Here is a 26,227-nt window from a genome sequence, read left to right as displayed (position 1 = left end):
TAATAGATTCATACATTTTACAAATAATTTCATCATAAAAATATATTTCTGTACAAAACACTTTTTTATTCTATATGTCATCTTTGTTTTTGTTTCTTTTTTATATGTTTGATTTTTTTTTTCTCAAATGGTGAATACTTCCCATGTTCTCGGGCAGGAGCGGCTATAAGTCATTTGAATCACATGGGTCTTATTGCGGTCAGTTGGTAGGAAAAGCTTGTGGTAAAATAGACAGAAGCATTTAAAAAATAAAAAGAAGAAGACCTGTGACGAAGGATAAACAGGTGAGGGGTTGGTTACTTGGGGCAAAATGTGTGTTTGAATGGGAGKGGGTGTGGCTGTGTACATGTATGTCAATGGCAGGGAGGGTCTCATGGGTTTTGGTAGGCACTGTGTCAGATTTTTAAGGTCAGTTAACAAAAACAAACTGAATAAGCAACAAGAGCGACAACAATCAATTCAAAATGTAATAAAGAGAAATAATGTCACCATGGCGATGCAACGCGGGGACAGTCGATAACCAAGGAAGCCTTTAGCTGCTGCTGCTTTTAAATCATTAATGACTTTAAAAGGAGTTTTGTGTCAGCTGGTGGCAGTTGGTGCCCGTGGTCTCCACAGCGGGGGTGTTCAAAACAGAGTGGATGTTTTTGTGCACCCTGGTACCCAAACTCATTAAAAAGCAGTTATTTATCATGCGAGGGACCTAAAGTGACTAAATTTAGCCTCTCAATCTTCAGACCTTTCAAAATAAAGCAAGCAGACATACACCGGAGCAGCTGAACTGTGACTAATTCTGACACATTACTTTTTTAAGTACGCCGTCATGTTCTGCCCTTACAAAAAAATAAGTTTTATTTGAAGGTAAGGCATGTTTTAATGGGAAAATGAAAGCTAATTAAATGTCTCAGTAGCTGGAAGCAATTCAAAGGTGGTAGATCTTATGGAACGTAAAACTACCAGCCGTATAATCAACTACTGAGAAGCAGATTTCATGCAATAAAAAAAAGAGAAAATGGCTAAAGCAGGGGTGTCAAACTCATTCTCACAGAGGGCCACATGGTGGGCCCTAAAACAGTCAGTTGTAATCAACTTTGACGTTTTGTTTGAGTCATGTTCCTCGTCTCATTGAGCAGCATTAACAGACAATAACTGAGCTCTACGTGTTGTTTCCTGCATAGAAACAGCGCTTTTAACTCGTCCTCTAATAAACATTGCAAAGTACTATGTGTACAACTGACTAAGTGTGAAATAAATAATACAGAAATACTATTAAAGGTAAAAATAAGAGAGTTTTAATCGCTGCTGAGTTGTGATAAGCCTTGAATTCTGAACTCTCCAACTTTTTGGCTGGGAATTCCCATGCAAAATTAACATGCTTTATGGGAGATGTAGTTTATGATCAATGGTGGCTTTAATWAAGGGCTATTAAACTAAATTTCTCAGTGGGGGCCACTGTTGCTCAAAGCCAACAGATCAGGGGCAAGACAAGTTTAATTATCTTTCATCTTTTACATATATTTATTGCACTGAATCATAAAGTAAAAGCTCTCTATTGAAATAAAATATTTTCATATTAATTTAAGCAAAAAAAAACCCAATAATAATTAAATATTTTTTTTGATGGGCAAGACGGAAGTCACTCGCAGGCTAAATGCAGCGCCGGGGCCATAAGTTTGACACAAGTGGGGTAAAGCATTGTGTTTATTCAGTTGCCTCGAGGTTCAGAAGTTTCTAAAAAAATAAATAAACAAAATAAAACTTGTTGAATCATGGTCAAAGCTTAAAACTCAGTAAGATTCTCTGAAAAGGGAAATAACAAAAAATTGAATTAACTAGTTTGATAACGAGATAAAAAAAACTATTTTAATGTGATGTAAGGATAAGATTAAATAGTTTGAAACAGTCTATGGATAGATGTCTAAAGGATGACTGCATCGCCACTGTGACAGTATTGTGTCACCCTGTAACATATCTGTCTTAGCGAATCAGAGGAATAAAACAATGCTCCACTAAATTAGGGGGTTTATGGAATCTGCCAAATGGGATCGCACATTTAGTAAAAAATAATAATAATATCAAAATAATAAACATTTAATGAAACATTTTGGATCTCAAAAAGACAACAATACCACTGACCATGACTGCCTCAGTGATGCTGAGAGGAACTTCATGCTAGACAAGGGAAGTAAAAGAAAAACAATTTGCGTTACAATGGAACCAAAATATGTTTTGTGGTGGTATACATTGTGTAGTTGTGATGAATTTTACTTTAGTTTATTTATTTTTATCTTTTTCTTTTCCTCCTAAAAACTCTGTTATAATCTGTATCTCTCCCGCTGCCCTTCCCCTTGTGGTAAATATATAGCACAAAAATATAGGTGGTGAATGCTCCCGAATATATATGCAATAAATTTACAGATCAGAAGATTCTGCAGCAGTAACAAACAAAGAAAGTAAGCACTCTCAGAGTGCAGAATCACAGTGGAACACTGCCCACGGTCGTAGGGTAAGAACCCTGTTTGTTTTTCCTCTAAACTGTCTGCCACTTTATGTCTACCTGTGTCTCCTGCCCATTAGCCTGACTCTTCCCTGTAAACCTGTTAATCTGTGTTCAGACACAGAAATGACTTTCCTGAACTTGTCTCATTTTGAGCGTTAGTCCGTAATCCTCATTTTAAACATACGGACCTGTCACATTGCCTGCGCATTGTCTCTTTACGCCGCTCGGTCCCTGCGTTAGTCCATCTCTTAGTGCGTCCCTGTGAAATGTGCTTTAGTGCCAGAGCTTCTTCTGTTGCTCAAAGTCTGTTCCTTTGTTAGTCCATCAGAGTCCTCCGTTTCATTCGGCCTTTTTCTCAGCAAACGCTCGTTGAAATTTCCAAAACGAAGAACCTTTTTCCTCAAGGCCACACTCTGTCTGATTTGATATATTATGAAGAAAAGGAGGGCTGACTCCTCACACTGGATTATTTCAGGTTAGACAGGCCCTGATTGGCTGTGTTAGGATTGTAAAATCTCATCTTTTTTTTCGTAAAGACTCTCTTACTCTCCTTCCAGTTCAGTTAGGGGGCTGTCTTCATCTTGTTAGCCCCCTCTCTCTGTTCTGCATCGGACGGGAAGGGGCAGTTTATCTGTTAGATGAGTCAGTCTCTCATCTCTTCTATTAGCGCCAGCTCCACTTTAGGCTCCATGTAGTTTTGCTTCACTCTAATCCCAGCTCAGTTAGGATTACAGCTCCATCTACGAAAGATGTCCTCATCCCTCGCTCAGGAGTTAGTCTCTTTTCAATGTTAGCCTTTCTCAGAGCCCATTTACGTAGAAAAAAMAAAACAAATCAAGAGGCGAGTAAGATTTGTCTCTGGTCGCCACAGAGACAAGAGATTGTCCTCTCCGGTTTGGATGTGGTCATTTGAGAACGAATAACCTGCTGGTGACAGCGTTTTTCTAACTGTCAGTGTTCAACCAAAATGAGTGAGGAGTTTTTCTGTTGTTTTGTTTCACAGTGTCTTTGATGACATCTCTTTCATGTCACATTCCCCCCCAAACACCATCCATAGTTTACTGTGATCGGATTTATCCTGATAGTGTCAGGATTGCCTCAATCTTAGAATCACAGTCAGAGCTCTCTGAATTTGTCTTCTTTTTTCCGGCAAGACAGAATAAAACTTTCAGTGTTTCGAGTCAAAACTTCTGCACTGGGTTGTGGCAACCTGTCACGATGTCTCACTCGCAGGTCATGGCTTACCAACTGTACTGAAAAGTAAAAGAATGTGTGACTTTGCTCACAGTTAGCGCGTCGAGACAGGTTATTTTCTGTCACGCTGTCAGATCTCACTGTGAGTTTCCTCTGATTGTTTGCCTCACTTCAACACAGTAGATGTTTAATTTCCATTTGTGAATGCAGAGCGCTGTTAGACACGGGCACCAACGCTGGCTTTGGSTTCCATTCTGGGGGTACTGGACTCAAAGAGAAGGTTGTTATCGGCATATAGGCCATGTTGTCGAAGGTTTTTCTTTTAGTCCGAGGAGTTTCTCCACCTTCCACAGCCCTGCACCGATTGTGGTCCCATTAGATATCTGAGTCATTAAGTTCAAGATGATCAATCCTCAGACCATGGTGCAAACAGTGTTTAGATTCGGATCGAACCGCACAGCCTTCCCCTCGACAGCTTTGGCGTTTGTGTTGTACATGGGATTCTCAAAGGCAGCCTGGCCGTTGTTGTTTTCATGGACTGAGCAGCCKGTGTACTGCGTTTTTGGTGTGGTTCTGTAAAAAAGAAGAAGAAAACAAAGAAAATGACATGAAAAAAGAACACAAGATTAAGTGTTGGTTATGTTTGAATATTTGCGTAGCCAGCAGACAATGGTGCGCTCCTGGGAGTAGTGGCGGAGTAAACAGGCTTTTAAGCAGAATCAAAGAAAGTGTGTTCTGCTTTTTAGTAAACCTTGTAAGATTCAAAACACCCAATCCAAAACTAATTCCTTCAGCAAGCCATTATTTATATTAATAGCAGAACAGACGTTATCTGCATCTGTTAACAATCTCAACACCAGTCACTTGTGCTTAAACCCTGCCTCTGAAAAATCCAATTTACCACCTTCTAAACATGGATTGTTTTGCAGCACTGTTTACGACAGACACCGACTTAACTGTCTCTTAGCACCTTGACAATCAAACCACTGATGCAGGCATTGTTTTCACAAATTAGACGTCTTCTTAAAATGTTAATGAAGACTCTTTTTTTTAAACTTTTTTGAATGACGCTAACAGTAAACTGACGAGAAGTAAAAAAAAATAAAAAAATGCACTGACAGGAACATGTTCTTCAAAGGAATACGTGCAGGATTTATTTATTTATTTATTTTTAGCTCATACCTCTGCTTGTAAAGATAGAAGCCGAAGCCAGTGAAGATCAGAGCGAAGAAAGGCACCAGGATAGCGATGGCCACAGAGCTGCTGTTGGTACCGAGCTGAGGGGGTGGCGAGTTCTGACTCTCTGACATGTTCAGACCTGTGACAGACGAGGAAGAGATTTATCACTGAAATTTATCTAGGATATATTTTTTTAAATAATACATTTTTTTATCTTGAAGGAAATACATTTTTAAAGTTACTAGAGGAGTCTTTATCCCTTTCAGTTCAGTTGATGTAAGCTTTTTTTTCCCCTGATTTTTAAATTAAAATCCTTTACTGTATGAGAAAACAGTTACTACTAAAAAAACTACTACTACTACTACTACTACTACTACTTCTAAAAAAAATATAAGATTTATTCTTCTGCTGCTGCCTTTCATTTTATTTTATTTTCCTTTGATTGCATGTTTTTCTGTGCTTTGTCAATCTGTGTTACCGGTACTACTACTACAGTTAGCTGCTGCTACAAAAACTAAAAGAAAAAATACCCAGTCTTTGCAGTCCAAACTGTCCGTAGTCTTTTCCCTGAATAAAACCCTGGAATACGTAACTCGAACCATCAGGTTCTGCTGATACCTGGAGAAAACACACACAAAATATGATTGATTGATGAATATTTTGAAAATCAAGACAGAAGAGAGCGATGCAATTAGTCTTTATTTGCTTAGAATCTGTGTTGCCTTGAAAAATAATCCAAAGGCCAATTAAAAAAAGTATTTTCACGCTGAATATGTTTGTCCTATATTTTCAGTGTTTTTAATGAGTAGGATTGTTTTGTTCACCAGTTTACTCACAAATCCATCCATGGTCCAGGAGTCGTCCATGATCTTGGCTGGGGAGATGGCTGAGTCTTTAAGTTGACTTCCCTGGTTGATGTAGTTCACCTGATACATCAGAAGCATCAATCTGGCCTCTGAAGCTTTATAGACTCCTAAAAAAGGACAAAACGATAGGAGATTTAAATATAATTTCACTAAATTTCCCCTGGTAAGATTTATACTCAGAAACTGATGAAGAATGTTTTACAAAAACCACAAAAAGAAGGGATTATTCCCAGATAAGGGCACCTATTTGTGAAATAAGTTGGCTGTGGTTAAAGTGATCCCAAGAAAACTGTAACTCTAATTCTCTCTAATATTACACATCATGATGACACAATCTTGTCAGAAGGACAGGTTTAGGCGTGTCAGCAGGAACATTTTTCAACTTGAGCAGAGATGTCACTTTTTCCCATAACTCCAGTCTTTATGCTAAGCTAGACGACGAACGTCTCAGCATATTTTGGCATCAGCTTTTCATTCGATGCACAGAAGTAAGATTCAGACATAAAATGCTGAACCACTGCTTTAAGACTTGGAAAATGTGCCCATTTAAAGCAAGTGACCTTTCTGTGCCTGCAGCTTTAGCTGGCATTGATCTAAAGCTGTTGTTCTAAAACCAGCAGACAAATGTTAAAAGTGTGATTACAGCTATATGCTTTTTGTGCTTTCTGTTACTCCAGGAACCAATTTTAGCTTCAACGGGATTTGTGTTTTATTAGGGTCTTAACCCATGCTTACGCTGGGGGATGCAGACGTCTGTGTTTAAGTGAGTGGGTACATATTTGTGTGGGGAATTTGCAGGTCTTGGAGTTTAGGAGACCAATAATCTACCATTACAAAGCAGCACACATCAGTAAAAGTGTTGATAGAAGGCGCTCCATGTTACATTTAATGTCTAAGTGTGTATTTATGGATCAATACAGCAGCGGTGTAGTACTGTACTATAAACATGACATATTACCATCACATATCCTATTTTGCTGAGCCGAAGCAAACATTTTCCCATTTGCAGATAGCATTGGAGAACTTAATGTGGAGCCATAATGTAGCTTGCCTGACAGGAGCAGCTCTAGATTGCCATTGCTAAGAGTAACGTTAACTCTCCCGGTCGTGGAGTTGAAGCTGGTGATGCTCAGTGTCATAGGCTGCTTCCTGCCACGGTAATTGTAAGAGCCCTTCCATATGTAATTTGGAGCGAAAACATCATCTGGAACTGCAGAAAAAAAGGACAAAAACAAAAATAAATCAAATTCAGAAGACCTTGTTATAACAGATTTTTATTCTTTTTATTAGACAATAGATACATTTTACTCATCGAACTATAACCTATTCTCTCTTCTGACACTTTGGAATTTTAGGCCCAGATTAGTTTGTCTTCCTTTGCAACCAAATGGCAATCCAGTTTGAACAAAATAGACCAGATATAGATTCCAGTATGGATCTACAGCTTGTGAAATCTCGAGCATTTTTGGATTGAAAAAAACATCAAACCATCTAAGCGCACCCTAACTGAAATCAGGCTGAATTTGGTCTAAACATTACATTTTTATAGACAAATAATTCTAGATTTAGACACTTAATTTAGTCAATATTGACAAAAATAATACTGCTGTGACGATATAACGTAAGCGTTTTGTATTGTAAGCACTACTTGTATCCTACTGAGCTATACGTGACACACGATGAGACTTTTATACAACAAAAGTCAGTTAAGTGATAGCTTAGCTCTAGTTATCCACTTGTTTTTCCTTTATTAGCTGAACTATGTGTATAGCTCTTTTGCACACAGATGGTTTAGTTGCATTATCCACTAATAAAATGTAGATTTAGGAAGTTTCTTTGACGTTTAAACAGTGAATTAACATTTTTTTCAATCAATGTTAAGATGCTGAAATTTTAGCACAATTTACAGACAGGTTTTGTGTCATACTTATTTGTTTAGTTAGTTTAGTTTTGATGCTATATAACGAAGCTATAAAGGCTAAACCCCTTAAATTAAATGTGGTGAAATTGTATCCATTTTTTATGATGCTTTAGGCGAATGAAGCAGTGGGTTCGGAACATAGCCTTGCTGAACACCACATTTGATGATAATGGGTAATAATGCATCAACTGGTCCCTGCTGTTGTATTTTGCTAGCTGGCATTAAACAACAGAGTATGTCAGTAGTTCAAAGCATCTTTGTACCACCTCGTGATCATAAACAGTCAGACTGTAAAGCTGTCTGGCTTTTTAAACCTCCAATTCATTTCTGGATTTCTGCCTTAGTGATGATGACTGAATCATGCTCTGAGGGATTACTGTGGTCTGCTCGTAGGCCTCTCACCAACTTGGCATCAGTGTTACGGGATGCCTCTTTTCCCATATGTCTTTCTAATACCGCACTGTCTCAGGTCTGTCCTTGTGCTGCTGTTTCCCTGGAGCTGGTACTGCATTCTCGATGGGTCTTTTCAGAGCAAGCCATTTATTTTCTTTGACTTCAGCCTCCCTGGAGTTTTGTCTCAGTTTAGAAGGCATGGCTGAGAGTCTTTATTGGCCAATTCTCTATGTGGGATCAAATCTTGGCTCCCAGTATTTTTTTAAAAAAGGTTTTCTTGCATAAAATTAACCAAAATAAACATGTAAGTAACTTCAAGCTTTTGAAATTTATGTACTTTTTTAAAACCTTTACAGCTGTAAAAAGAAACAAAATCTTTATCTGCTGAATTGTGGGGATTTTTTTAGGTTCAGTGCCTGGTATAATTGGTACACAAAACTGTGGATGGTATATCTACTGGATTTTCTAGTGAAAAGAGAGCACAGCTGAAAAATACAGAAGTGAACAAAAATGTAGCCGAGAATCACAGCAGATCATTTACTTTTCCCTGTGTTCTTAGAAGAAAAAAAATGAATTATTTAGAACTATGACCGAGAGCATTAGAGTATCTTAAAACCAACAAGAAGACAAGAACAAAACTGAGAAGAAAACTGAAATCACCGAGCCTCACACTAAACCACGCTGAAACAGAATAGCTGAGGAATGGCATGAATAGAAAAGGAATGTTCTAAGCTAAAAAAAAAAAATGTCTGTAATATAACTGACCATTAAGCTTTGGACCGGGGGTTCCTGTTACTGGCTTCACAGGTTTCTTCTTTTCTCCAGCTGCAATAAGAGACAGAGACAAAATAAGAAAATATTTAAAATGCTGTAGTTTACTTTTTGTTTCTTTTGCTAGAGCTTTCCATTGATGTTCAAAAATCAGTTTTATCCATGGTAAGCAAGTTTTCTGCTGCCAAATCACCACATTAGAATGCAGCGCTGGTCACTCTTAGTCACACATGTGCATAATGAGTGAGGAGTGTTTCGAAAAGGGCCAAGCAAAATAAACCTCTTTAATGAGAATTTGTAGGCAGAGCACTACAGAGTTTGTGACCAATAACAGTGATGCATATTGGATCCATTTAAAAGTAGATGTGAGACACTTGGTTTGGACTGAGAGCAGCTTCTATCATCTCTTCATGATGCAGCTAATTGTTTCCTGAGTGAAGACACGCGAGTGGGGGAAATCCTGTGTCCCAGAATCGCAGAGTTGATCAGAGAGCGACCCGGTTTTAAAGACTTCTTCAGGGCAATGACGGGGTGGCTGCTTTCATAGACAGATTCTTTATTTATTTATTTTTTAAACAGCATGCCATTTTTCATTGCACAAATACTGTAAATCCTCACTGCTTTGTTTGTTAGCAGTTTTGGCTAAAAACACTGCAGATTTAATTAATTTAATCATCATCTGTGCTTACATGGCATTCTGTGGAAACGTTTTTTTATATTAGATGGCTGAAGAATGCACCTTTTTTTAAAACTGGCTTAAAGGGATGATTGAATATTGTAAAGTGGGGCTTCTGTGGTAAAGGTTGAACAGTTAAAATGTCCAACTTGTTGTGTATAATTATGGTCCTATGTTGAAAATAGCAGAACTCCGAGAGCAATTAAGAACAAAGTGGATGGCTGCTCTTCAACAATAAACATTAATGCAAACACCATTTTATAAACTTTTACTTAACTATCTTTTTTTTTTTTTGTATTAAAATGTTATTTACAAAAAATCCAGTGCTAATTTCCATTGCGCTACTAGCAGCAGCTAGCTGTGCCACTTTATGGACAGCTTGGGCACATTTTATATTATTCCTGCTAGAACGACCATGTTAATGAAACTTGACATCATTATTAGCTTTTAAAATAACAGTCACATGAACCAATGTGAAATATTTTACAATAAAAAAAAGTTCTTATTAACCTCACACAGAAGCCATTAGCTCGTTGTCTGGTCAGAATGAAATTATTTCTGTGAACTGTTCAATGAGCTATCTACAACAGGTAATATACTAATTGTTCAGGAGTTTTCTACAGGACCACACATCAAGAGATTGGAACCTAAGAATAAAAAAATATGTTTTCCACATACATGGTTGGACTATAAAATAATAAACATTACAGTTGGTACTATAATAAAATCTTCAAAGACAAAAATCAACGTACAACAAATATTCTTTATCAAACTTTTGAAATAATGCTCTATAAGTTTAAGCTGCAATATTTAAATTCCACAGAAGTTTTAAGCTACAGAAGTTTTACTTCTAATCTTTTTAAAAACTGTACAACAGGCTAAACTCACAAAGACCAAACAACATGCTTTTCTTTCTTTGCATTCAAGCTTTCAGAATCTCCAGCAGTCCACAGGCTGTCCACCCCAGCAGTAAATCTTTCACTACTCCAGATGGTCCAAAGTGTCCTTGAGCGAGACTCGTCTGTCTGTTTATGCAAGTGAAACGGCTCGAGATAAGACGATCAAACAAATGCACTCGACGCCGATACTGACACTCGAAAGCAGAGGAGTGAATCACATACCTCTACATATTGGCATCTTTCCAGTCCAAGTGCCATCACTCTTGCAGACTCTGTGTTCGGAGCCCCCTGCCAGGAAGTATCCATGTTGACAGCTGTACACTAGTGTGTAGCCGAACCCCGGCAGATCCATTCCCACCACGTCCACATGGAGAGGGCTCTCCGGCTGCTTACAGGCGTGAGCTGCAGGTTGGAGAGTTACATTGTTCGGTTCAGTAAGAGTCTGTCAGATGGTTAGAGGTGAAAAGGGGAACAACGTTGAAAAGATGGATCTTTCGTACGTATGCACTCGGGTTGTGTTCCAGTCCAAGTCAGATCAGGCTGGCAGGTTCGAGAAGAAGAACCCTGAAGCAAATGACCTGGATGGCACTGAAATGACACCACACTCCCCACCTAGTTAGAAAGAGAGACAGAAAAGCACACAGACGAAGAGAGCTGAAGAGGGCTCTGTTTGCACAAGCTCGGGAAGTACTCTCCGAGGAACGACACGGCACTGAAAGGTTATAACAGATGTCACAAGTTCATTTTATCTACCGTAGTAATAGTATGAGATGGATTCGAAACGTTCTAGCAAAAACAAAGATGTATGTATAGAAAAATATTTGCATCTAAGTGCTTTAAAGCACATTTTGAGAGGACCGTGACTCAGACAAATATGTTTATGAGGAAAACATGTGCAGCACATAATGACTGAGCAGTGACTAAGCAACTAACTTCAACAATAGCTGTTCACTGAACGTTTGTTTTCATTTTTATGTTCGTGAATATTTTTTTGAAACATCTATTTAGAGAGCTCATTCTAAGTACAAGTATTTTCTTCAGTTTACCCGGAAACAATCTAAACCCAATCATGGTCTCATTCTAATCAGTGACGTCTTTGTGTTTTAACTGTATAGTTTTTTTTCCAAGGGAAAATAGCAACTCATGTTGACCTTAAATTAGGCAGGCATTAAGCATAAAATAATAAAACTTATTTGTGTGTTTGAAAGGACATTTTAGGGCTTTTATTATTTCCATCAACTCAAAAACATGAACCTTAAAATGACTGCGGAAAGTTATCATTTTTTCCAGAATAATACAGTTTGTCATCATTTATCTCCTGCTGCATTCAGTATAGCTGGAGTGTAAGAAACTTTTTTTTTCCTTTTCTTTTAGTTTAATGTACTTTAAACTTTATGACTATTTGCCTAACTTGAGAGAAATAAGTGAAACTGTTTTATTAGTATTTAAATCAGTGTTTTATTTCTCATCTATAAAAACAAGTTTATGGTTTTGTGATTTTTCCCCCCACCCTAACTGGAAGATAAAATTTTCTATTGTGTATTTACCATTGAATGCACCATTAAGCTATAACTAACAATAGAATTTGTTAAAACAAAAACACTTATTACCAGTATTATTGCCTTGGATGGCTGTCAAGAGTATTTCAGTGTTTGTATCTGTGGTGCAATGATTTAATTACCTGAACCGGTTCAACTCAAAACTTGCAACAAGATTGCAAATAAAAATAATAAAAACAAAAAATACAAATGTGTTGATGTTTAATAAGCAGATGAGGTGAATGTGGTATTTGAGAATAAAACTGTGCCTGTCTGAGTCCAATTAAATGTCAATCCTGTTCATCAATGAATTATTACATAGGCTATAGCTGGATGAATCAAATCTTTCACAATTCCTTTTCCTTGACTTTTACCTACCAGTGTCAAGCAGATTTTTCTTCAGGTCAGACACATCTTTGGAGATGTTTCTTCTCTGAAAAGGTCAATATTTTGGCTCTAAAACCTGCTATGAAGCTGTAAAAGTGTTTTTTTTTTTGTGTGTTTGTGCGTGATCAGTACAAACCCCACCAAGTTCCAGAACAATTAGAAGTTCTAGAAGTACCTACAACCTCCATTCCACTGAAGTCTGGATGCTTTGTGTAAAAATAAAAACAGAATACAATGATTTGCAAATCATTTTCAACCTATATTCAACTGGAAACACTTCAAAGACAAGATATTGTCTCCAGGCAGGCGAGTCTGGTGTGTGAACTTTGCCCCATCCTTTTTTTTTATTCATATATTTATTGGTATTTTTGCATATGGAACAAAGGTGTTTACAAATTCCAGGGTATAAGAATGCTGGCACACACAAACTGTTTACACCGTTGACTTTAAGATGCATGTTTTCAAGAGCAAAGAACGTACACCGAACACCTCCAATAGTAAAACAGTGAAATAAAACTAATAGTAAAGACACACACACACAAAAAAGGAAAGAAGGACAGCTGGGTGCATGGGGGTGGGGGATTACATTTCTACATTGAAGCAACAAACTCAATAAATGGTTGCCATTTAGAGTAGAATTTGTTCAAGTTTCCAGTTTTTGTATATCTAATTTTCTCAACTTTCATAAAGGACATAACCTCATTTATCCACATTGTGCTGGATGGACCTCTAGTTGATTTCCGAACCTTGCCCCATCCTTGTTTGTGAACAACTGAGCCTTTCGGGGATGCCCTCCTAATATCCAATCATGACACTCACCTGTTTCCAATGAAATGCTCTAAACAGGTGTTTGTTGAGGATTCCTTAACCTGTCCCAACTTCTTTGGAACATGCTGCAGGCATCGAATTCAAAGTTTATCTGATTGAACATTAAATGTCTTGTCTTTGTAGTGTATTCAGTTGAATATAGGTTGAAAAAAACATTGCAAATCGTTGTATTCTATTTTATTTATGTTTTACACAACATCCCAACTTCATTAGAATTGTGTTGTAAATTATAACACTTATGATATTTTTTTTATTCTGAGTGATCTATAATAGCCAAAACCCTATAGTGAGGGATTATAGATTGGGGATTAGGCAGCGATAATGTGTTTGCATTTCTAGTCTTACATATGCATAAAACATCTTTTCAAGCATTGAAGATGGATGACTTGCCAGGTGCTGAGCAGAGCAGATCTGCACAACCATGCACCTTTTCACGTCTGAAAAATTAGTTGTAACTTGTCGCTGAGCATCACAAAGAAGCAACGTTATTTGATGCCAATTTTTTAATTGCATGTTGTGTTCAATGACCCTTTTCTCTTCATTAGTTTCACATACTGTAATATTTACTTCCTATGTAAATCGCCTTTATTTAACCAGATAAATAAAACAAAACAATAGTGCTATACCAACTGAACCATATAATGGCCCTAACAGGGATTAAAATCACAACGGTTAGGACAACACAAGCAATAAATCTGAAGAACATGCAACAATTGAAATACTGACAATGAATAAACATGTAGCTAAAGGTAACATGGATCAAAAGTCTTACTAGTTTCACTTCCATGTGTTCATTAAACAAGTTCCACTCTTATTTTGTGATGCATTCATATACGAGAAAAATAAAATTAAAAAATAGAGTTTTTTTCTTATCTAAGACTTATATTCAGAGTTTCAGTCTTTCTTTTTCCACCTGCTTCTACTCTTCATGTTTTGCTCTTTCTAGGTCTTCAGCTTGCAGTTTGCTCCTGGTAAAGCATCAACAGCAAAGACTTATATAAATAGTTCCGAAAGAATTAGTTTGTCGGAAAGTGTTTTTACCTTAAAACCATAGGTCCGATTTAAGGAGCCGTAGCGCGGCGTTCCTGGGTTATCACAGCTGGTTTTGGTTGGTTCTGGAAAAAAAATATTAAATAAATAAATAAACAGCTCATGAGTGTAAGTAAATGCACACAAAATCTTAGAGAAAGATAAATTAACAGCAGGATTTTACATCCTCTCTCAAGTCTACGTTTCTCTCCCCCTGTTGTCATGGTAACAGTGGGTTGTGCACCCCATCGGGACAGCAGGGGGCAGTAGTAGTTTATTAGAAAACGATGCCGGGCCTCTAAGAGTTTATGTATGTGTGTGTGTGCGTGGCAGGGTCATCAGCATGTAGAGCACATCCTGACGCAGAGCTCGATTCAATACAGCTTCCAAAATGACAGATTCACTCTCCTCCTCTCCTTCCCTCTCTTCCTGTACCTCTCTATCCGCTCCCCCTTCCCTCCATCTCTCTTGTCTCCTTCTCTCCCATCTTTGTAACCACACTTTTCCTCTTCATTTCTATCTTCCCGTGTCACTATCCCTCCAGCCGCCGCCCCCGCTTGCCTCGTCTGTCTTATTTAAAGAGCAGGCTGCTTTAACTCAAAACTCATTCTGCTTCAGTCACACGGTAATACACATCACACACCGACATACAGCTGCAAACGCACACTAATAAATCACTCCAGCACACATGTGCTCCAACGCTCTTTTTCTGAGCACTTTTTCATCGCTAGGAAAAAAAAAAAGAAAAAAAACTGAAGCGCTAAGAATCACTTTAGGTTTGTGTGTAGGCTTGTGCATGATTAACAGCGTCAGATTAAAAATAAAAGATATTTACGAAACACAACAGATAGATTCTCTCTCCGCGGCGGCGTACTGTAGCTACTTTCTTCTGCGGCGGTTATAAATTAAGGCTTTTCATCAACGAGGCAACTCTTCACGGGCAGCATTTTAATTTTAGATCATCTATTTCACAGGGAAGATTAGAGTTTATGGCCGTGGTAAAAGTGCTGGATGCGAAGTTTGTTTTATCAAGTGTTGAGAGGGAAGCCGAATGTTAGTTTTCCTAACAAAGGCTCTGATTTATTACAGCTCATCTTTATTACTTGATGGTGAAAATCCTGTCCTGAGTCTAACGTTCGCGGTTCTTTAAACATTCCAGGAAGCAGTGAACTGACCCTGTGGCACCATTTTAATGTGCACTAAATTTCTCTACCAGACCATCAGAAAGTTAACGTTATCACTTTAAGAACTTTAAGGGTTATTTTTATGATTGAAGATGCACCAATTGTAGGTACACCTTTTTTTTTTCTCAACGCTCCGACCTGCTGATTTCAAGTTTGGTTAGTTCTAAAAGCTACAACTTCATGCATGCATTTTATTATTTTGCAGTGCAGTCCTAATCAAAATGAATGTCCAGTTGCGCAGCCTGCATTTCAGCAAACAATTTGATAGTCATATGGCAGAATAACCTTGATAAACTCCTCTAGAGGCTCTCCATCTGTGCTCTGGAAGATCGTCCACTGTCCTTCTAGCTGACAAGCCTTAGTGTCCTGAAGGACCCAAAATGTTTTAAGGTGTGTTCAAGCAAATCAACATATCAACCACATTTTTGCTATTTCCCCCTCACACCAGGTTGGTATGTTTCATTCAAAAGCACGGGGACCCATAATCTGGTAGTGGGAATTATCGTGCAAGCATAGCGTTTAATCAGCTGGCTCACAGTGACCTTTATAAAAGAGTCCACTCCTTTTGTTGAGGTAGGATTGGAAAGCGGCAAAACCAGTGAGTTAAAACTGAGATTCTTTATTTAAAAGGAAGTTAGAATTCTTAGAGTATTTGATATGCAGGACCACACCTAAGATATTGATTCTAACAGATTCAAGTCAGTTTATTATGACTATCACAAGGTTTTCCTTAGGCTCTTTTACAGAGCAGTTGTTGCTCTTCACCACAAACCCACCTATGTATATTAAATATGAGTCATTTGTGCTGCCCACAGTACAAGATAATTACCGAGTGGTAATAGCTGCCTTTGTCTCAGAGGTCATAAATTCACAGGAAAAAAACTTTAAGCCCTATCCATCATAAATAAAATCCCCTTAGCAGTAATGATGGTTGGTACAGTGGTGTTACAGCCGGGTACAGACTGTTCTTGTTAAGCAGGGGGTCTCATGTTATTAATCATAAGAAAACATATGTACAGCAAAGGGACAGCATTAAACACTAGTCTGAAATCCCGTGCTTTGATATGTTATTTAAAAGAAGATATTTCTTTTACGAGGACGACCTCTTGAGAAATCCCGCTCAGAAGTTGGAATGCTCCAGTAGACCGAGCGGCTCCGCCTTTTAATTTGATCCCAGACTTTGAAGTGGGGAGGACACCCCTGTCTGGGGACGCTTTGCTGTGCTCCAAGTCATAAGGAGGTGGTGGGGGATACATGATTGATGATGATTAAGTCAGAAACTGTTTAAAAGCAATTGCTTAAGATTTAAATCGATGGTTGGTTGATTTTAAAAAAACATTTGTGTTGTATTGAGAAATTGTTGGATTATTTAGATACATTAACCTTTAAACATATTTGGTAAAGTCCTGTTGAGTTGTTTGATAAAGACCAGTCAAACTAAAGCTAATGCTAACGCTAACCCTAACCCTAAAATCTAAAGACATTTCTGCACAGCATGTACTTGAACCTAAATGTCAGATTGTTCCAATGTTTTCTGCTGGACAGTCGAGGATTCTGCATTTAAACCTCTACATTCTTTCGACTACAAACAATTCAGTGACAGATAATATCAGTTTTTGTCTTGCTATCTGCACTACATGTGCATCTTTAACATCAGCAGTTGGGGGGAAACGACATACATGAGAGATGTAAAGAAGTGGCTGATATCAGCATGCACACTCTGGAGAGTTACCTGCTCTGTGCAAACCAGGGCTCATTCTAAGATGTTCTTTTTTTTAATGCAAATGTTTCTGTGTGCAACCCATTTTAATAAAAGTTAAATAAAAAAAGTTAAAAAGCTAAATAAAAGTTTTTCTTATAAAAACACCTTTTCAAAGCAGATGAGAGGATGGCGCAAGTTTTAAACAAATTGTGATTTCTTCAGACTTTGATTCCAAGAAAGCTGAGTTTCCTGAAATGTTATACAACGATCTTGATCAGGAGTTCTCCTGGGTTTTTGAAGGTGTTTTAAAGTTTTTCTTTGGACTGGTGCTGCTTTTTCACCCATGTTCTGTTAAGCCCTTGTACCCAACCATGAGAGCATAATTATGCAGTGTGTGCTTTAAAAAACAAAGAAGTGAGGAAGTGAAGGACACGGGGAGTGGTGTCAAGTCTTAAAACTATCTACTTAAGATGGACAGTCATGTCCCTAAAAAAAAAAAAAGAAAACAATATAACAAAGACTTGAAACAAGATTTTAGAGCTGCACCATACATCAGCTCATCATGTTTTAAGCTAATGTGCTTAGTTTTTAGCTAAGCTCAAATATCCCATTCAAATTTGGTTCGTTTTCTGTTTTGTGTCGACACAACAAGTTCTTTGAATTAGAAGTTTTTAACATGTCTGAATGATTCAGAGGTCAGTCAGAGATAAGTGGCTAAACAAACAAAAAAATATTAAAAATATGGGTATGGGAGAGAATATTCATTTAGGTAAAGTTCAAATTATTTGGTTTTCTCTTACAATAAGTGTAGTTTTAAGGAAACCCAATATCAAAGCAAGCTGCTCGACTTAGATTATCACAGTATTAAGCATTATGATTTCAATTTTATAGGTGTTTGATAAATAAATAACACATTTTACCAATGCAGCGTGGTTGTGTTCCACTCCAGTTGCCATCGCTTTCACAAAGTCTGGTTGCTGTGCCAACCAGTACCAGAGGTGGGGAACAGCTGAAGGACACTTCCGATTGATAGATGAAACTCCGCCCCTCTCTGAAACCACCGACAAGAGTTCCGGGGTCGCCACAAAACTTGGCTGTAAACACAAAAAAAACATGGAAAATTACATATAGCTGCTGCATTAAAAAAATGCTGACAAGTGCTCGCTATTTTAAAACACTCAAGGGCAAGCGGAGATTTTGTCTCCCGTTGTGAGGGCCGCTTGCTGAAGAGAGGATGTTCTTGAGCCAGAGCAAATGGATGCCTGTGCAAGCTTCGTGTGTATGTGTGCATATGCTTACGCAAGCACTGAGGAAGCATGCCGCTCCAGGTGCCGTTGGCCACACAGGTCAGGACGGCCGGGAATGAGAGCTCGTATCCAGGTGAGCAACTGTAGCTGACACTGCTGCCCCATTCAAAGTCACTGCCCTGCAGTACCCCATTGCTGATGGCAGGGGGAGCCAAGCAGGTCACCGCTGGGAGAAGAAGAAAAGGGAGAATTCAGGAAATATAAGAGAAAGAAAAAAAATATAAATAGGTTTTGTAGGTGATATACATATTATGTACATTTACTGCTTTACTGCATGAAAATAAGTACTGATAAGGTGCCATGTGTGTTTGTCTGTAGTTTTGGTAAAATACCTCATGAATAACTTTTGTAGTTATTAGTTGTGTTTCCACTGACCATGAAAATGCGCAAATTAGAATTTCGAAAATAAATTTACTCAATGGAAACATGTCAATTTTGAAAAAAAAAAAAACTTCCTTTTTTCAGCAAAAGGTTTTTGCGCTAGGATGAGGTGGTTTTTCAGCCGTATCAAAATTGGAGTGTTTTGCAAAACTGCAATGGAAACACTTTTTTCGCATCACGGGAGTCACATGATCAACAACCGGCTGTTTCTACTGGCTAAAAAGACGACGACAAAGAAGAGGACAGGAAGTAGAAGTAGTAGTGAAATCAACAAAGTTGTAAAAGAAAGTAGTAAACTCACCGACTACAATTACCCAAAAACGCCACATATGTAGCCGCTTGAGTTTTGTCACTCGAAAGCCTTGATAAGATGCCGACGTGTCCTCTGATGGCTGATGATGAGCGCTTGTATCGTGGTAGCAATATGCTATGTGTTTACATCCATTGCCGCTATGTTTGTAATGACTTATCACGAGAACAAACATATTCACGCATGACTTCAATAGCATTTCTTACTTAATGGAAACACCACAATTGCGAAACTGTGTTTTTCGACATTAACCGAATATCAACAAAGTGTTGTGCACATTTGCAATGGAAATGCTAAAACACATACTCAGAAAAAAATCTTGTGACATCACATGACATTCTACGTTACGTTATTTTTAAGTTTTGACCAAAATGGCTGCACATTTGTCATTTCTTAACATAAACTTCTAAATATAGACAAATAATTTAACGTACTACTCACCTGTACACATAGGCATGTTCCCACTCCACGTGCTATTTTGAGTGCACGTCCTCAGCGGTGAGCCATCCTCCTCCATTCTATACCCCGGTTGGCACTGGAAGGAAATATTCTGACCAATTGTGAAGTCTTCTCCGTAGCGAAGGCCGTTAGCCGGCACACCAGGATCCCCGCAGTTTATCACTGTAGAGAAGAAGACAAGAGGTGTTGATGTAAAGGGAGGATGGAGTTTAGCTGGCAAAAAAAAAAAAAAGCTTTAAGACATGATAATGAGAATTTCAATTTGGTTTTCTTTTTCATGGAAGCACAGCAAAGATGAAAAGTGAAGACTGACTGATGGTGAAATACAAAAAAAGTTGTTCTCAAAATCAGACAGTAAGAAATTAAAGCCCTGTGATTTGTATTTCTGATCTGAGGTTTAGATTTTTTACCTGAAAAAGAAAAAAAAGGCCAAATTAGTCATTTTTGGTTGATTTTGATTTATGAAAAATAAGTTTATTAAGCGAATGGATGACAATCATCAATTACTTTTTTGCTTTTTCAACTATTTATATACCAAAACACACAGTTTCTTCATAACATTCTGGCTCAATGAGTTTTGGTATTTCAGCAATTTCTACTTGTTGAAACATTTAGATTTTTCTGCCATTTTATTTATTTTTTCATTAGAAACTAATGGAGTTGTCCTCAAAATTTTTAAAACCTTTTAAATCTTTATAAATCTTTATATGTATGGTTCATATTTAGTTCTGGTTCTGCTTTTTTAACTTCTTTGAGCTAAGTTCAGCTTACTTCAGCTTCTTCTTTTGCTTATTAAATTTTTTTCCACTAATTTTAGTTATCTTTCTGCTCTTTTTTAGCATTCTTCTGATAATTTCTATGTTTTTGTTCTTCTTTCAGCAGCTTTCTGGCAATTCAGTAGTGATTTCAGCTATTGTTTGGCTGTTTTCAGCTAATTGTTGCTTTTTAAAGCTAAATCCATCTTTTTGTGATAATTTAAGATTTGTGTTGCTTAATTTAGCAAACCTGCTCTTTGTTTCTTTGTGCTAATTGCAGCTTTTTCTACTACTCCTTAGCTACTTTTTCTTCTAATTTCAGCTGCTTTAGCTAGTTTACAAAAAAGTGCAACTCTTTTTGCTATTAAACAGGTTTAGCTTCTTCAGCAGCTTTCAGCAAAAATAAATCTTTCAGCATTAAGCATTCTGCATTTCACAGGACATGCAAATTGTCCAGTTGTGATTGTGTTTATAATATATTCTTTGTTCATTGATAGGGACTGAAGAAGCTCAGTGATCAGTGCCACATTACTTCTGTAATTGTAATTCTGAGGCCAGAGGTTGGAACCCAGTTTGCATCAGGAAGGGCATCTGGTGCAAAACAATTGCTTAATCTTTTATGCAAGTTCACTGGTGACCCCTTCAGAGGGTAGCAGTCTAAATTAAAATAATAATATTTGCCTAAATATGAAAACAGAATAGGAAAAATGTACAGCAAAATATATATTATAAAAAAACCATTGCTAAATAAATATTAGAAATAAAAGTAAAAACTAAGAAACTCTTTTCTGAATCTCAGTTTAAAATGCTTTGATTAAAAGGGTATTGCAAATTCAGAAGCAGTTATTTGTTTGCAAGCTGTATATATTATAGCTAAATTACCATATAATTTTTTTCTTTCCTTTGAGGGCTTTACTTCTCATAAATGAAACAACAGTGATATTAAAAACTGTCGAGGTTGTCTTGGGACTATTTTAAGGCGCATTAGGATTCCCCTGGTGGTACTTTTAGGCCACTGTCCTTCATAGTCTAATAGGCAGTTTAACTGCTTTAAAACCCACCCCACATACTGTCATGCCTGTTAATGGCTGTGGTGTAATCTACTGTAAAAGCCAGCTCTTCCCTTTAAGTCAGACGTCTTATAAACTGTCTTTTACTTCCAAGAATCCCTGATTCAAGATTTTTGCTTCTCAGCAATTTTATCTCTTTGTCCTTTTATTCTGCCCTGCTGGATATTTCATGGCTTATTTCTCCGCATAGTGCATTAAAGTCAGAAATGTCACTGGAATTAGGAAAACATTAAGATATGACATTCAGACACAAAGTGGAAATGTGGATCTCTGTAAGAACAAGTATTAGAATGCCTTATGCCAATCCTGGGGTTTTGCGTTTAACTTTAACGAGGATGGCAGCAAGTAAATCCTGCAGTGGCACCATAAACATGCAGCACTGATTAACACTTGCTCAAGTGTGGCTTTGGTCATATATCACACAGGAAGAGACTTTTATATTTTATGGTTATTTACCCTTTGGAGTTTTCCCACAGGGTTCAAAAAGCAAATTAGCTAAAGTAAACAACGATCAAGGTTATTCATGCCACTCTATAAAGTGAGTTGCAGGAGCATAAATATTAGAGTTTTAGATCATTACTCAAGCCTTATATTGTTGCAGAATAATTTAAAACTAGGCATAAAGTAATGTCACAAAAAGGTGGGTTCTGGCAACTTATAGTATAATCCTCATAAGCAGTTTGGTGGTTTGAGTTGATTTGATGTAACTGCAAAGTGAAATATTTGTTAGATTACATTAACAGTAGATGTTGAACGAAGATAGTTTCTTTTTTTTTTTTTTACAAAATTACAAAAGACTACAGCCAACATAGAGTAGAAAGTTGTGTTTACAGGTTACAGCTCATACTATATGTACAAAAACAAACAAACAAACAAAAAAAAAACAGGAAATCAAAGGCAACTGAAGGGAATCGTGTTGTTGCCGAAAGGAACAATGGAGTTCAGAACCATTTAAGCATCCTTACAGAGTTTTAAAAAAGAAAGCTTTACTACTTTCCTTAGGAGATACAGTGTGTCATTTTTCTTTCAACTTCCATTGGGGTTTTATTCACACAGCTTTTATGTTATAAATCTACATGTGCAACAGTCAGTCAAATGTCAGACTCTTTAAGTACTTGGGTATGGCTTCTCCCCAAGCTGACTTGTGCTGTGATGAGTCTGCGTTTAAACTATAATAAAAAAGTAGCATTATACCCACAAACAGACCCAAGTGTCACAAAAAATAAAGTTAAAAGCTGAGTTTAAACAAGCTAAGAACTTTATCACAGGTTTTGCCATTTTGCACTTGAGCTGGACTGACTTTTAGGGGATTATCCCTTCTGTCAGCCCTTTGAGCTGCTCGATAGTCCTGTGGGCGCCTGTTGGTGCAAAGGCTCTGAAGAATCCTTTAATAAAAGCAAGCACGAGAGATTGAACTAAAAGTAACACCTGGCATCCCAAAGTTTAGTTTAAAATTGTTTTCACTGCATCCATTAACATAACAGTCATACCACTCCCATTCTAAACACTGGGTTTACAAACACCTCTTTACCAAAGTTTCTGATTGGCTTTGTTAGAGGCAAAACTAAAAAAACCCTCACTTTGTCTTTAACCTTATTGTTTGTTATTAACTTTTATAACTTCTGAATATTTGAGTTTGCAATTAACTTTGTAGTAGGTTGCCTTACTTCTGAACACTGTCATTCTTCTTAAGGCTGTATCACTGAATATCATGATTACAATATCATCGTTCACAATATCAATAATGCAAATATTACTATTTGGACTGTGGTACATGGTAGGATGATGTTTTATACTGACATATTACCATTAGATAATGCCATGGTATAGGGGGTATTGCCAAGGCGGGACATTGTCGGTGTATGGTCTGTGGTTTGTTTATTTACTTTCTCCTGGTTTCGACATCTCACTATCACCGCTGGACTTGTGGTCTGGTGGTTTATGCTTTACTGGCTCAAGAGAAACTGATGGTGGATTGAGCTGTTTCTTTCATGAGACTGTTTCCTTCTGCCTGCCACTGCAACACGCATCAAGTAAGATGGTCATGTTCAGAAAAAAACAGTGGTGTATACTATTTATAATACCTTTTGTTATATTTGGCAACACAATTTAAAATTTGGTGTATAATCTCAGAAAAGGCCTATTTATTTGGCTAGAGCAATTTAAATGGGCCATTTGAGTCTCCAGAGGGTTATGATTCCATCATATTTTTTAAACACCGTCACCTYATTTCAATATCTAGGTATACCACAATACTGTCATACCAAGCTGAGTGTCACACATTTACATTCTGCACACCAATAATATAATTGGCGAGTTGGATGGATTATCACAACCCTTGACCTGATTTACTGTATGTGGTAGTGGTCATGATGGTAAACCAGGTGGAGCGTTGGGAGCACTGTGATGTTTCACTTGACGCTGCATTTGAGGTCAGTTTAAAACTGATGTGTTGAAAAAATTGTCTTTTCCGAAAAACATAAAAAAACAAGTCTTAGCAGGTAACTTACTGGTACAGTTGGGTTGTACTCCTGACCATGTCCCATTGGCCTGACACTGACGGGTGGTGGTACCAGTGAGTAGGTATCCGTCCATGCAGGAGTAGATGACGGAATGAGAGAAAGTAGTTCCGTCTAGACGAAATACTCTGCCGTTACTTGGAGTTCCAGGATTGCCACACTGAACCGCTGCAGAAAACATAGCATGAGTACAATGAAAGAAAGTCAGTTCTATTGCGACGATTTTAACAGGAGACGATGGGGAATGGATGCTGGGTGGGTATAAACTAAGATCAGTTAGCAGCATCATCATACGTTTGCAAAAGGGCTGCGTGCCAGACCAGGTCCCATTGGGAAAGCACATCCTTTCTGAGGACCCAATGAGTTCATAGCCTTCCGTGCAGGTGAAGAAAACCTTGGACCGGATCCTGAAATCTGTTTGTTCTCTGGAACTGTGGGAGGGAATGCCGGGATCACCGCAAGAGCCAGCAATGTCACCTACAGAATGTAGAAAAGAAAAAAGAAAAAAGAAACTCCAGTAAAATCATTGCTGTATTTCCAAAATGACTAATAAACCCAATAAATATTAGCATAAAGCTAAGAACAATCTAAAATTTGACATTACTTCAGTACTTACCTGTAAATAAGTTGATGAGTCAGCATTGTGAACACATGGTAGTAATTTTTTGTGTAATTTACATTCTTATTGTACACCAGTGTAAAACAGCTGCTTACAAATAGTAGCGGACTGCACACATTATATTTATGACAAGGGCCATATGTTTGCCCTGTGACCGCATGTGTGTATGTCCACGCATGCTGACGCATATCTGTGTGGCAGCTTGCGTGAATGTGTGTGTGTACCTCACTCTGCCCTTGTACAACACAACCGCCTGGTCAGCAAAATTCTGTCTGACAAACTAAGCACACTCCTGGGAGCGTACACACTTTCGTGCACAAAAAACACACATTTTCACACAAATGCCCGTGTCTAGACTAATGCATTGCTGCTCAAACATTTCTGATGTGTGCTGCCCATTTTGTTAATGATATGAAATTAGCTTTAGGTTATGTGTGCATTTGATTTATTCCACGATTTGATGAATTTCTTCAGGCTTTGAGTTTTTCCATGTTTCTTTGTGACCATAAATTCCACATTGCATGTAAAAAAGTGACTTAAAAGAAAGAGAAATAACACTCATCACTGGATCTGTTTGTACTATGTTGTATATTTCTTGAGGCTGGAGCTCAGAAATAGCACAGGCACAAGACATAATGACATATTTAAGCTTATATTTAAGTTTAAATGTATAATGTGGGTAGATTAAGTCGTTAAAAAAAATCAACAGTTTAGTTCCTGTATGTACGGGTAAGAATTTTAGTTTTTGTTTCTCTAAGATCACTGAATGTATTTTCACAAACAACATATTCAGTGGATGGAGTATGAAAATGTTGGAGCACAGCCACATTATGTTGATCCTTCTTCTTTTCTTTTTATTTTAAAGACAAAAAACTTGTTTCAGGTTGCAGTCACTTTTCTTGTAGTCACCAGATATAAAAATAGAAGTTCAACATTTTGGTAAATGCATTTATTTGATTTCCATTGTCCTTTAAAGGTCAAGCTACACCCAGTAGTGGATTAGTTTAATTTACTGCAAAGACTATAGAAATAGGAGTGCAGACGACCTGGCTTTGTCCAACGGTAATGAAATCCTCCTTCTAGCCCCTTTAAAGTTCAGTAATTACCACGTTATAATTTGTTTAGCTTTACATAACCAGACTTGGATTGGCTTGCTCCATTCATAATTATTCAAGAACCATCATAAAAAAATAAAACCTTGTTTACATTGCTTTAAGTAAATTTGTGCAGGAGTAATGCAGCTAAAATGTCACAAACTAACTTGGCGATTTTTATAAGTCTGACTAAACCTCCTGGTTTATTTATGTTACACAAATCTCTTGTTGAAGGCTTTTAGGGGACAAATGTTTGTATAATTTAGCTCACAAATGTCCCAATTAAAAAAAACATTTGACCACAGGTTGGTAGTAACTAGTTACATTTGCACAGTTACATTTACATAAGCAACTTTTTTGGAAAAATATATATATATTCAACGGAGCAGGAGACCGACAGGCGGATTGGCGCAGCGTCTGCTGTAAAGCGGGCGCTGTACCGGTCTGTCGTGGTGAAGAGAGAGCTGAGTCAGAAAGCGAAGCTCTCGATTTACCGGTCGATCTACGTTCCTACCCTCATCTATGGTCATGAGCTTTGGGTCATGACTGAAAGAACGAGGTCCCGGAAGCGGCCGAAATGGGTTTCCTCCGCAGGGTGGCTGGGCTCTCCCTTAGAGATAGGGTGAGAAGCTCGGTCATCCAGGAG

At 37.7% G+C, this 26,227-nt stretch overlaps 1 protein-coding gene across 1 annotated transcript in view; it reads right to left on the bottom strand.

Annotated features, from left to right (window-relative positions):
• Positions 1–96: 96 nt before the first annotated feature.
• LOC106518148 (CUB and sushi domain-containing protein 3) overlaps positions 97–26,227 on the bottom strand; it is a gene marked incomplete at its 5' end in the record, with an annotated part of 99,630 nt that continues 73,499 nt past the window's right edge. The window contains 14 exon segments of the mRNA XM_014009280.1: positions 97–4,267; positions 4,877–5,012; positions 5,404–5,491; positions 5,710–5,846; positions 6,791–6,949; positions 8,819–8,878; positions 10,622–10,801; positions 10,900–11,011; positions 14,194–14,267; positions 17,988–18,161; positions 18,367–18,540; positions 19,507–19,686; positions 23,860–24,036; positions 24,163–24,345. Of these exon segments, the coding sequence (XP_013864734.1) occupies positions 4,108–4,267; positions 4,877–5,012; positions 5,404–5,491; positions 5,710–5,846; positions 6,791–6,949; positions 8,819–8,878; positions 10,622–10,801; positions 10,900–11,011; positions 14,194–14,267; positions 17,988–18,161; positions 18,367–18,540; positions 19,507–19,686; positions 23,860–24,036; positions 24,163–24,345 (1,994 nt within the window).

This window comes from Austrofundulus limnaeus, unplaced genomic scaffold, assembly GCF_001266775.1.
Source record: "Austrofundulus limnaeus strain Quisiro unplaced genomic scaffold, Austrofundulus_limnaeus-1.0 Scaffold56, whole genome shotgun sequence".
Lineage (NCBI taxonomy): Eukaryota > Metazoa > Chordata > Actinopteri > Cyprinodontiformes > Rivulidae > Austrofundulus > Austrofundulus limnaeus.
Note: the sequence above shows the minus strand (reverse complement) of the source record. Positions and strands in the feature narration are given on the sequence as shown.